Source organism: Phallusia mammillata, chromosome 8 (assembly GCF_965637545.1).
Source record: "Phallusia mammillata chromosome 8, kaPhaMamm4.hap1.1, whole genome shotgun sequence".
NCBI classification, from domain to species: Eukaryota; Metazoa; Chordata; class Ascidiacea; order Phlebobranchia; family Ascidiidae; genus Phallusia; species Phallusia mammillata.
Window position 1 is genome coordinate 3,091,151 of NC_137259.1, and position 12,597 is coordinate 3,103,747.

Consider the following 12,597-nt stretch of genomic DNA (forward strand, 5'->3'; position numbering starts at 1 on the left):
CAACTTCTAATGTTACTTTTTGCCTGTCAGGACATATCAATCAACTTTAGACAGTAACATTTAATGCACGAGGATTTTATTGCACGAAAATACAGCCTTCGTCTCCTATAGACGATAGACTTTTAAATTAAACAGGTTTTGATATAAGTGCATGCAATCATAATATACGTAAAAAACAATATGTAAATTACTTTCAGACATTACGTAGAATGACGATTAAGAGTTACAGGGCGGCTGGTATCTTCTGTTGTCTCGCAACAAATTAGCATATGATGCATATTAAGTGCACGTTTTGTTGAAGCGGGGCCGCCATTTAGTCAGGGTTAACTAACGGTTTCGCAGTTACAACGGTTTCACAGTTACAGTACTGCGTTAAAACAAGTGTCCATAGAACAGGGGTGTGCAATCTGCGGGCGGCGGGCCAAATGCAGCCCTTTATTAAAGGTTGTGGCCCGCAGAGACCCTTGGATCTCAAATTTCCTGGCAAACGAGTCCAACTATTATATATTTTTGAGCAAGATTAATGCGTCCGATGCTATTTTTCTGCGACCTGGCATGTGTGGCTAGAATCAAATGCGAATTTTACTTGTAGCTAAGCATATTTGGTAAGCAACAAAGCAAAATCACTTTGTGTTATACATAGGTGGGGCCCGCGATCTAATTTTGGCAAGCGCATTCAGCAACAAAGGTTGCACACCCCTGGTCTAGAACCAGTCAAAACTGTTCATGTTAAAATTGCTATTACACATCGTGTAATGGGACAGAAATGTTAATATTCAAATTTTTTGAAACAACAGTACATCATGTTTAGGAATAATATTATTTTGAAGTATAGAATCGTTTTTATGTCTTATAAAATCTAAAAATGATTTCCTGCTTACCAAGTTAAAAAGTGGTTTAGTTAGGAAATATACAAAACGTTTTTAACAAAAAATTAAAATATACAATAAAAACATTTTAAATAATCTGTTGTCTGCAAACTACGTAGTAAATTATTAATAAAATTAAAATGTAAATTTAAATAACGTTTGCATGTGAATGTAATATAGTCATAAAAGTCTATTTCACGCGTAATTTATTTCCAGGCAGAACAAAAGTCACATGATATTAAATCACGTGATCAGAAAAATAGTAAATTACAAAACTGGCATAAAAAAACACAATATATCATAAAGACAGTTTGTTGTAAAAAGTAATATTTTTTGGTTAGATTGGGTCAATTTGAGTAGGCGTGGTGGTGTATTGGGCTTCGAGGTGGTATAGGAGGTCTTGGAACAGGGGGTGAATCCACCCCATCAATATCAACATCCCCATTTACGTAAACGCTTTGCATGTGATGGTCGACGTATCCTGTAACATTGTAACCAGAGTCAGAATAAAGTGCGGTTATGCAAATTATCAAATTTTCAAATTACTGAATAATTGCAGGTTTTCAAAAAATGTACTTGTAAGCAAATAATTCTACCCAACTTGGACATCTGACCTTGGTCATTTATGAACAACAAACACAAAATAGAATTCCTTTAGATTGCTTTGTGCTTTAACCCGATTCTTCTACAAAGGTCATTTTTTTAGCGAAAATTGTAATTCACGAGTTTGAAACCAACAGTAAATTTGATTAAATTTGTTTGTTTTTTGTTTCATTTCACCACAGTAAAGTTTTAAATTCGGATTCGAAAAAGAAATTGGAACCGGAATCATAGTTTAGTTTCGAATCCCGATCCGCAACCCGATTAAAAATTTGAACCTAATCAGAACCAGTAAACTATAATCCCGAATCCGAAAATATAATTGAATACAATTTTAAAATAAATAAAACACTTAAAATTTGAAGTACTTACTTCGTATTGTCAGAAGTACTTCTTAACTTTATAGTATCTCATAACATATGGAAACTAGCATTCAGCCCTTACTGTTTGCACCATGTAGATATTCTCCAACAAGGTTTCTAAATCTGCCATCTTCGTTCCGCTCGACTTCGACAGGATTAGGAAATTGATCAACTTTGTTCAGTGTAGGTTCAGTAACTTCTTCGGTCTTCGTGTGTTTACATCTACGCAATGTGTCAAAATTGATAAAACGTGTATATAGAACTGCTCGAAAAAGTGGGCACGATTCCTGGCCGGAAAAAAATTAGTAAAAGTAATCGAAAAATTGAAAAGTTAATGGTTCTAATCCCACCTCGTGCCTTGAGTGTTTCTCAATGGGCAAATAAGTTTTTACCGCAAGCCTAAAGTTCGTATCGAACCCGAATTTTTAAACCAGTTTAGGCCTGAATGTTTGTTTGACAGGCCTATACATGAAGACAAAAATACGGCTATAAAATAAAAAAAAGACATATCCAACGAACAATACTAGACAACGAATTAAAACAGGACATTTTAGGGCTGTTAGGCCTTAGGTTTAGTCCAGCAACTAGCTACTTAAGTGGGCTGTTATTGAAGTATTGAAGCAAACCACTAATTTTTAAGATAGTTTGGTTTCAAACACATAGTAAATGGCAAAAGTAAAAGTCAAACCGTAAACAACTTTGCCTACTCTTTAGTTACTTTTACCTACTATTGTCAAACAAAATCTCAAAGTTACCTTTTGTAAAGCCAATATCCCGTAGCAAACAATAAAGAGAAAACCAAAATAGCCACCAGAGCAGTCACCGGTGTTGCCACGGGGTGAAAAATGGCAGCAGAAACATATCCAGGCTCTAAAATAAACACATTACAACTGTTCGACAATTTCTCAAGTTTGTCATTACTTATTCGACAAATTATTCTTAGGTTTATTTAACAAAATGAAAATGTGAACCAAACTGACCTTGTATGTAACAGATAAAGGGAAGAACCTCAGAGCAATCAACATTCGTCAAATTCCACTTTAAATTGTAATGCAAAACTCTTTGCTGGCAGTAGGTAGCATTAGCTGTTGCATTAATAACGATTGGCTCCATCATTTTTGTTGCCACGTAGATTTTTACATCTAAAAACGACAAAAACGTTTAGTGGTCACCATTTTAAAATTTTAGTTCTATAAACCTAGATTACAAATTCAACTCAATGTAGCTTAGTTGGAGGCAAATCTATACATTGAATGAATTTAAATGTCACAATTTGCGATTAAATCTACCAAGTATTTAAAGTCGTTCATGTCATATAAATTGAATTACAATAAAAAAATACTTTATTAATTTAGTTTGTAAATCACAGTACGCCAGGCCCATTGAAGACGCCATACCGAATCAGCCAGTCACCAATTATTCACCACCATATAGCAAGGCGTAGGCTAGAAAAATCTAGCCAGCGGTGGGATTCGAACCCACGACTGGAGTCTTTCCGGGAATGCTTGGTGATCGGCTGATTTGGTATAACGCCTTCAATTGGCCTGGCGTACTGTGATTTATATATGAGTGTGCCGTGATCGCTGTCTGCATAGACGCTTCAGAGCTGATCCCAGTTGTGAATTTATGTTCATCTTAACTAATTTAGTTTGTAGTTTTCTTCAGAGAAATACCTGCAGCATAAATGTTTTCCATTTGAGTTCGATAACCCTGATAAATATCGTTTTTAACATCCGTCAATCTGCTTGCGTGGCTCTCAGCTTCCTCCCGACGATAATTATAAATCGTTTGGTATCCGGGTATTTCCGAATCCCCGCCATATAAACCTACCAGATCCGGATCAGCATCCCAACCTAGATAAATAGTTAGTTATATTGTTACAGAACAGTAATATTGTATTCGCTATTTGACTGATTCATTCAAATTTACTAAAAAGCACAAAGGCTTCAATTTGGTCAAAACATTACACATATCTTAATGCTTGTTTATAGATACCAGTAATGCCATCAATCTTGTCATAAGGATGAATGACTTGATGTTTTAATAAAAATGAATCAATAACATAAGGTTCATTGTAGTCTTCACCAATTAAGCAAGGAGCTGGTAGATTCAAGTTTAAAGTTTGAAATGTACAGTATACCTAGCTTTCTAAATCTGTTTATAAGCAGTGGTGGGGTTCAGCCCCGGTTCGCACCGGCTCTGTAGAACCGTCTCACAAAATTTTATGAGATCTGCGAACCGGTTAGCATTGCTGGTTACTGTCAATGGACTTCTGTAACAGAACCAGCTGAAAATATGACTTTTGTGATATAACTGGCTGATCAAAAATTGAATCCCACCACTGAATACAAACCGAAGCAAATCGAATATTTACTGTCAATGAGTAGGTCACCTTTTTATTGGTTTATCGGAAAACATAAAATGGACCCTTACCTTTGCGTACATTGCAAGTTTGGTTTGAAATAAACCACCTCAAATTTAGATGATGGCAGAAGTGAATTAATTGTTTCGCCCAAGGTGATCGCCTGTTAATTTTTAATTGGTTTGGAATTAAAATGATGTAAACATTCCATACAATTCACTATTATAGCAAAAGAGTAAAACTATTTGTTGGTCCCAAACGGCCGTTACACAATACTATAGAGACCTTTTTCTTAAAGTTTTGAATTGAGCATAGCTTATATATATATAACTCAAGCATTTTACAATTTTAACAAAGTTAGACAAACAAAGTAAGGACAGCATTTTTTGCAAAAATATATAACTTTGAAATACTTCACAAATGCAAAGAAATAATACTTCTTGACCCACAATGCCATTCGAAATTAAATGCCATAAATTGGCATTATCAAATAAAATCTACCTCATGCAAAGCGACTCCATTTTATCATTATTAAATACAACGACAATAAACGTTCATCAAATTGCTCACCCTGTAAACAAATCAAATCTCCAAAGATGTCCAAGGTGCTTGGCGCTTTTCCAATTCCCAAATTCGGTTGAATTTGTCGAATATCGGTAAACTTTAGAGTTGGCTGGGTCGTAAAAGATATAAACCCTGCGAAGATCTATAGAAAAATGCATCAGTTTAGATTTGACACAACGCTATAAACATCCTTGCTTTTGCTTTACAACGAAAAATGAACAGTAATATAAATCAATCAAATATTTGTTTTTACTTTACAACGAAACAAAAAACAGTATTAAAAATCAATTATAGATTACAAAAAACAAACAAAAAAAAAACAGTAATATAAATCAATTACAGATTTGTTTTTGCTTCACAACGAAAAAAACAGAGATATTGGCTAAATCAATCAAAGATATGTTTTTCTTAACGTAAAAAAAACAGTAATATAAACCAATTATAGATTTACCGTTTTCGATTGATTGCATCATCGGAGTCAGTCTGCTATCTGTGACGTCATCCACAGGGGTAAGAACTCCACCCAAATTTTTACATTGTTCTGATGCACCACTTGCATTCAACTTTAAGCTGGATAAAGTTACCCAAGATCTGGTTTGGTTGTTTGCAATGGGGAATGTATAGTAAAGATCCCCTGTAGAAATTAACACGAAAATCAGACTTAAATCAAGTTCATTAACCAGCTTTGTGCGGGTCAAGTGTAAAGCTTATTAAAATACATGGCTTAAAACAAAAAAAATGTTAGCTAACGAGTTTTCCATCTATAACCACAAAGCAAGATATAGATGCCTAACGCAAATTTTAAAATAAGATCTGGTTACTTTCAAAAGTTATAGTACTACATTATGAGACTATACAGTTTGAACAATAAATCATGTCAATTTTTACGTCTATTTGGGTCGTTATTTTCATTATTACGGCTAGAAAAGTTTGAAAATAAATAAGCTTCGGACCATTTCAAGGTGTTTAACTAAAACACAAACTCTTGAATAAAAGATAATTTTTTTACATTACCTACTGCCGAGTTCTTCCCGAGAAAAGAAAATAATATCACAACAATACGCAGAATAAATATAAATCTGTTAAACATTATCTTAGCCCTGACTTTACAACCTTCATATAGTATACCACATCTATACCTTGTCCGCTGAGTATAGCATATAATGGGCTGTTAGTAACAACACATCCGTTACGTCTTAGTTTTATGCAAATTTTTGAGTTTCATGTCGGTGTGGGAAATTGGCGGGAAACGGTTTCTGCTAAATGCGTCAAACACGTGTGTCACGTACAAACGTGGTTGAGACTGTAAAAGGAAGTGGCACAATTCATAACAAACATGCATTCGAAATACAACAAACTTGACAAAGTTGTTGAGTTGAGTTTATTTCGCTTGGTGAAAGACAACATAGCGACACATTTGCACTAAAACAATCACCAAGCCCGAAATAGATGCGCAACATTGAAACGTTATGGAGCGTATAAAAGTGTCGGGCACAATTGGTCAAATGAGCGCTAAACGCGCTGCATCTGCACCGTCACTACAAGGCGTTAAGTGTCTGGGGCTCACAAGAAAGTGAGGTTGGCGCATTGTTGGTAAACACGACTGGGGGTGGGACGGGACCAGTCGAGGGGGTCCTATAAACTAACCACCCGTTTTAGGTAAGAGATGACATAGTCACCGTTAAATTTGGTCAGAATTTTGTTAAAAAACAATAGAATAGTGGTTTTGTATGATATTTAATGTCTGGTTTTAAATGTACATACTGGTCAAACTCATTGACGCCATGGTTTACATCATTAGTGCTTTTATTACGTACCTGTTTTAACTTACATTGCGCCAAAACTCTCACATAACGCTTAATGTACGGTGTAACTGCAACGCGCTCAGTCATGATCCACATGTTGAGCCCTGTACTATTTTTTCGCTCGATAACGTTTTAACGTTGCGCAGCTATTTCCAGGTGATTGTTTTACAGCAATTGTGTCGCTATGTTTTCTTTCACCAAGCGAAATAAACTCATTTATGACTTAGCTGGTCTTCATAATAAATTTGCTTTAAACAAAATTTCTTTTAAAATCAACTCATTTTAATTGAAACCGTTTATTACCAATTTTTGACTTACCTGAATAATAGGTGCACATATACAGAAAAACGTATCTTTTTCACTTTGTTTCATTGACGTAAAGAGCTTGTGTTTTAAATCAGTACATAGCAACAACTAAAGCTACACATTTTTACTCTGTTAATCTCGTTTTAACGCGAATACCTGTCCAAGACTAATACTGTCCATAGAAGCACATGTAGTTTATACAACAAACACAGAAAACAGGATTACATTCACTTGACTCAAAAACATCACTAAAACGCAAATTTGAACTTAAAATCTTTGAACTAGGAACTTCAGTAATCCAGCACACAGCTCTTAAGGGCAACCTATTGTGCTGTAAAGTAATCAACGAATTGTGCTTTTCATGATAAAAGCGCTTTTCGTTTTACGCCCAAAGCACATGCTGCAGCATAGAACGGCGCAATGAGCTTAAAGAAAACTTAACATTTTGTCCTTGTACAAGGCGCAATTGGAGCAAAGTCATGTACAACGCTATTGTTGGATGTTAATGCATTTATAGTAAAATATACAAAAACTTCAAAACACAAATGTTTTTGATAATTTTTCTCCTTTGAAACTTCATTAATATTACAAAGTTTTGTCGGCTATTTTAGGATAACGTTAATTTGCTGCCAATTTAAGCAAGAGCGACCAAACGTATTTTTAAAAGTTAAATTCAATGCGTTTGTGGCAAATAAATACCTGGAGTTATTAAGGCCGACCGCTTTCTTTTTTTAATATGTGAAAAAAAAGATTATGGTCTTAGTTCTTTAAATGCGGGAAATGGTTTATATGTGGCCTTAATACCTACATTACAAGTACATTTACGAACAAGCCAAAAAAAGATAACCAATACAATATACAGATAATTTGACAGACGTAAACGATACAGTAGGATTAGTATCACACATATTTGTCCTGTTTAAACATGTATGTCAGTATTAATGTCCATTTCGAATCATTCAGTGGTTTTCATATTCAGCTTGACCGATGTGTTGATAAACATGACCTGTTAGAACACAACAAAGTCAATTAGAATTCACCAAGGCTGTCTGGTGTTAAAACGTGTTATGTGTCATCCGCTTTTCTGAGATTTTAGTAGACCGACTGGCTGCAGGTTTATTCGGTCTCGACTTTTGCATTGAAAATTGCAAGTTTTTATATGGTCCTTTTAGCATATTGCAGTCCAGACTTGTGTGTAATAAACCAATTTTTGCACAAAATTAAACTTGATGCAACAAAATTTAGTAGGATTGTTGCCACACGATGGGCTGCAAAAAAAAATCGAATGTTTAAAAATCGAACGGTACCAAATTTGCTGCGCTACGCAGCTATTATGTGTATGTTTACAGTGTGTTCGCGGCTATATCTTTACCTTAATATATGTTTCTGAGCTGCAGGATGTTTAAAAGGCAAGCATTACTTTTGTTGTTTAAATTTCCTATGTTTATGGTTATCACATACTTTCGATTCTAGAATCCAAATCCATATCTTCTTTCACGCTGTAATACTTTCGCTGTGTGTTTGGTCTTCTTGGTGGTGAATCGTTATCTTCTGGTTTGCAGGACGGTTCCACTGCTTTTTCTGCTCGACATCTACAAGAACTTTCTTCTTAGTTTTCCCAAACACATTTAAATTGCGTTTGAGGTTGTTTTTTAAATTTGTACAGACATTAAAAATTTATTACAAGCTTATAAAGTCGTGCATGTAACAAGCTCTGATAAATGTTGTTCGATTAGTTGTATGTTTTTTTACTATTAGCTGAATATAAACTTACTTTTTATAAATCAAATACCCAACTGCAAGAAACACACAGCAAATTGCAATCGCCACGACTGCCGTAACAGATATAACGACTGGAGACATTGCTACAGCATGCTGTTGTTCAAACTTTTGCACTGCAGAAAACACATGTGTTTATACAATTTAGTTTAGTTTAATATAAACTATTGAAACATTTCTCAAGAACTTTTAACAGTTTATTGTTACAAGAACAGTCACAATGGGTCTCAAATTGAAAAGCAATTGGTTCGAAAGTTTTTGGTAGCACTTTTGAGTGTAGGTTTCGTCAAGATAGCATGATTTGAATATCTTAATAAACAAATCCTTAATAAACACTATTTCCTACTACGAAAGGTTACTCGATTTTACAAGGATTTGAGTCATAGCCAGAAAAATACTCGCCTTAATCAAATCGTGGAAATTTGTACTAGAACTGGACTCGACAATTTAAAGGTGTATCCAACAATTCGAGTTGAAATATATCATAGAAACTTTAAACACACCTGGTACAACGCAGCTGTATACACTAAGCAACTTAGAACAATCCTCTTTTTCCAACTTCCACCTCATCGTATAATGTAGAACATTTTGGCGACAAGCACTGTTCTTTTTGTCTGATAAATTGTGTCCAATTGTTTGAGTGAATCGATCATTGCCAACCAATATCTTTAGATCTGCGATAAAACATTTTTTTTATCTTTATCTGTGACGCAAGGAAAAGCGCTTGAGAACGGTTTTACTTGCGAAAACACGTACAACGTTTATACTACGGTTGCATTCTATTGAAAACATCCTTGTAGTCGGTATTCAGGAAGTGGCCGAGTTTGGTTAAATCCGCTTGCAGTAGAGTAATGCTACTCATCCGGCATTATCGTAACTTTGCTCAACTTCAGGCAGAAATAATTGCGTTAAAAATGTTTAAAATAATTAAATTATAGTTGTTTACGATCCCTAAACTCGACCGGAACTCGAATGTCAGTGGTAGAGTCTAAACTAGGTCAAAAAAGTAGGCGATACTAATGAAGCCGAGTAGACCCAAGCTAAACCGAGCACGTTGAAAGTCCAGTGCCGGATTAACCATTAGGCAAAGTAGGCACGTGCCTACAGGCCAGTCAAAAATCCAGGCCACTTCAAACTCTGTAGAAATTTAGTCATGTTTTCACAATAATTACTTTCCAAACTAATAAAACGTTGCAAAAATCGTTAAAAAAATACGAATTGAAACATGTTGCCACCTTTTTGATGTTTTTAAAAATTCGCATTTCTGTTGAGTGACGCAACGAAACAAATCAATCTAAACATGGATGATTTTTCAGGTCTTATATGATAATGTGGCCCTCGGCCACAGTCTGCCGCAATACCCCACTACTTGCTTACTGCGTCAAATTATAGTTATAAATGTAACAGACAGTGACGCTCCCCAATAGCAAAAAACGGGCCACTTACAAAATGTGCCTACAGGCCAGCAGACCCTTAATCCTGCACTGTGAAAGTCACCTCCGTTTCGAAAAGCCTGACCGAAAACTCTCCATTGACTGATTAAATTTTAAATTTTGTAGCTTTTGATATTTGTTTTCAACTCCGTGTCTTGATCGTTCTGCTTAATACCAATACAACTTATCGAACAAATCGCCTTTCACTTCAGTAAGCCGACTGGCAAAACTTCCCAGTTCTTCTCGTCGGTAGTGATATATCGGTTTGTAACCGGGTAGTCCGGGTATTCCACCATATAACCCTGCCAACTTGACGTCATCGTACCAACCTTAAACAGAAAATAGCGTGAAGAACCGAATCCAAAACCTGAAACCGAATTAAAAACTTCAATCCGGTTCGACGGGCCCTAATCAGTCGCTTTAGAACATATTAGTAAAAAATATCGAAATCCAAAACGACCCGGAACAAAATCCAAATCTAACAGGTTACGATATCGAATCCGAAACGAAACGGATCCGGTACCAAATCTAAAACAAACCAAATCAAGTAGTAAACCTGAATCGGGTCGGATTCGGTACCAAACTACAGCGAAATGAACTAGAACCAAAGCTATTGTATTTGTTTTATTATTTCCTATTTATCTTTTGATTGCATTGGTGCCTTTTGAAAATGCAAAACATTTCCGGAACGTAATTGAAACAGATATGGTTTCCACATTTAAAATTAAAATTTCCAATTTTCTTACCGTCGTGTCCATTGCATTTCGTTGGCGAAATAAACCATCTTTTCAAATAGTGATGACAGAAATATATTCTCAGGTGTCGGTCAGACCAACGACTAAGAAAACAACAAAAAATGTTTGAAAGTAGATAACGTATAAACAAAAAAGTCATTTAAGCAACTACCTGGTATAGAGATCAAAGTACCAGAGATGCCCAAGGTGCTTGGTGCTTTTCCACGCTCCAAATTCGCTTAAATTACTCGAATATCGGTAATGTTTCGTGTTGTTTGGATTGTAAAAAACGTATACTCTCTTCAATACTAAAATAACCAAAGTATAACAATTCAAAACGTCAAGTCGTAACCAAAAAATACGCTTTACCTTTGTAGCCCAAACTCTTAAACATTTTTATTACATTTACCTCTTGGCATTATTCGAAGTTAAAACTTAAAACAATTGTTTAAACCTATTGATTTTGTACATCTTAAATGTTTTGCTGTTTTACATTTACCCTCAAATGACATTAAATTTAAACCCAATTACGAATTTCTTACATAGAACTTTAATAAACTATAAGACCACAAAATTATTATCGTCATGGTTGATTTCATGAAGTGCGCTCTCCATGATTTGGTGCAAACAATTTCTGACCTCTCTGAGTTAAGTTTGCAAGATAGGGGTCATTCGGGTTCAAATTCGAAGCAATTTCGCCACCCAAATGTTGGCATCTTTTCCCGACTGTTTTCCAATTCACCTTGGGCTCATGAAATATCATCAACAAATTGTCATTGTGTGTAGTCATCCCAAAAACATCTAAAAAGAAAACAATACCTAAATATGGACGTCGCAAAATTAAGAGAACTGTTTTAGGTGTTTACTTTAAATTTACCATTTTTATAATCAAGTCGATCAAATTAAATAAATTAATTTCTAAATTTATAATATTAGTCTACGCTTTGAAAGTCTGGGACAAACTTAACTTTTTAGCTGTCTGAACAAAGATAGTTTACTTTTTTTATCAATATTTAATCTTTATCAATATCTAATCTAAGTTACTTTACAAACATGTCAAAAATAACAAACAATCCACAAACACCTTACCTTGCCCATTGTTTTCGTTTAATGCTAAAATAAACACAAAAATTCCCAAACACATTTCCAAATACTTGTTCATAAAACCCATATTTCACCTCTTCAAGACTTGGCTCTGGAGTAACGTGGTTGAAATAGGATGACTGTTAAGTTTTGGGTTAACACGTGAGTCAAATAACGCAACAGACACAAAACACGGTCTATGTAAATAGTGAACTTTAGACATTACAGGTCAAGAAAAGTTTAATTTTACACTGTTACTAACTTTGCTGAATGAAAAGTGATTTTGTTGCTTATAATGAATGACAGGATGTTTTTTATTTGCATAAATCAATACAAAAAACGTTTCTTATAGTTATGTATATCCACCAAGCAACGAGCCGGGAGATTCTATTTTATAGTTTGAGGTAAAAGTATTATTGTATTGTCAGATAGGATTCTTAACACTATTGTAAAAAAGTTTACCGTGTTTTGTATATAAGTCTAAAATCTACACTTTTTGCACTACACAAAAACAAAAAAGGGCTGGTATATTAAAATAGTGCTATTCAAGGTTTTTAATACATGTAACTTATTGACTCTTTCAGCCAAAAATCTCTAATGATATTGTACACGTTTTAACATTCACTGCTGTAAGTACGTTGGCTGTATCCAGTGGTGGGATTCATGTTCTTGTCAGTCGGTTCTTTCACAAAGTCATATT

The 12,597-nt window shown here is 34.8% G+C and overlaps 1 protein-coding gene across 1 annotated transcript; it reads right to left on the bottom strand.

The window, feature by feature from the left end:
• Window positions 1-59: 59 nt before the first annotated feature.
• LOC145205495 (uncharacterized) lies at window positions 60-7,059 on the bottom strand. The gene is made up of 9 exons (XM_080078232.1): window positions 6,881-7,059; window positions 5,209-5,391; window positions 4,764-4,899; window positions 4,265-4,356; window positions 3,505-3,684; window positions 2,812-2,973; window positions 2,587-2,701; window positions 1,914-2,053; window positions 60-1,350 (listed from the first exon to the last, which is right to left on the bottom strand). Exons 1-9 carry the CDS (start codon window positions 6,897-6,899, stop codon window positions 1,217-1,219), a joined length of 1,161 nt encoding a protein of 386 aa, XP_079934358.1. The 5' UTR covers window positions 6,900-7,059; the 3' UTR covers window positions 60-1,216.
• Between the last annotated feature and the right edge of the window lie 5,538 nt (window positions 7,060-12,597).

Coding starts and splice junctions, on each gene's coding strand:
- LOC145205495 (XM_080078232.1), bottom strand. Junction 2,702..2,811: donor CTTTATCTGTTACATACAAG/GTCAGTTTGGTT, acceptor TGTTTATTTTAG/AGCCTGGATATGTTTCTGCT. Junction 1,351..1,913: donor ATATCTACATGGTGCAAACA/GTAAGGGCTGAA, acceptor ACAATGTTACAG/GATACGTCGACCATCACATG.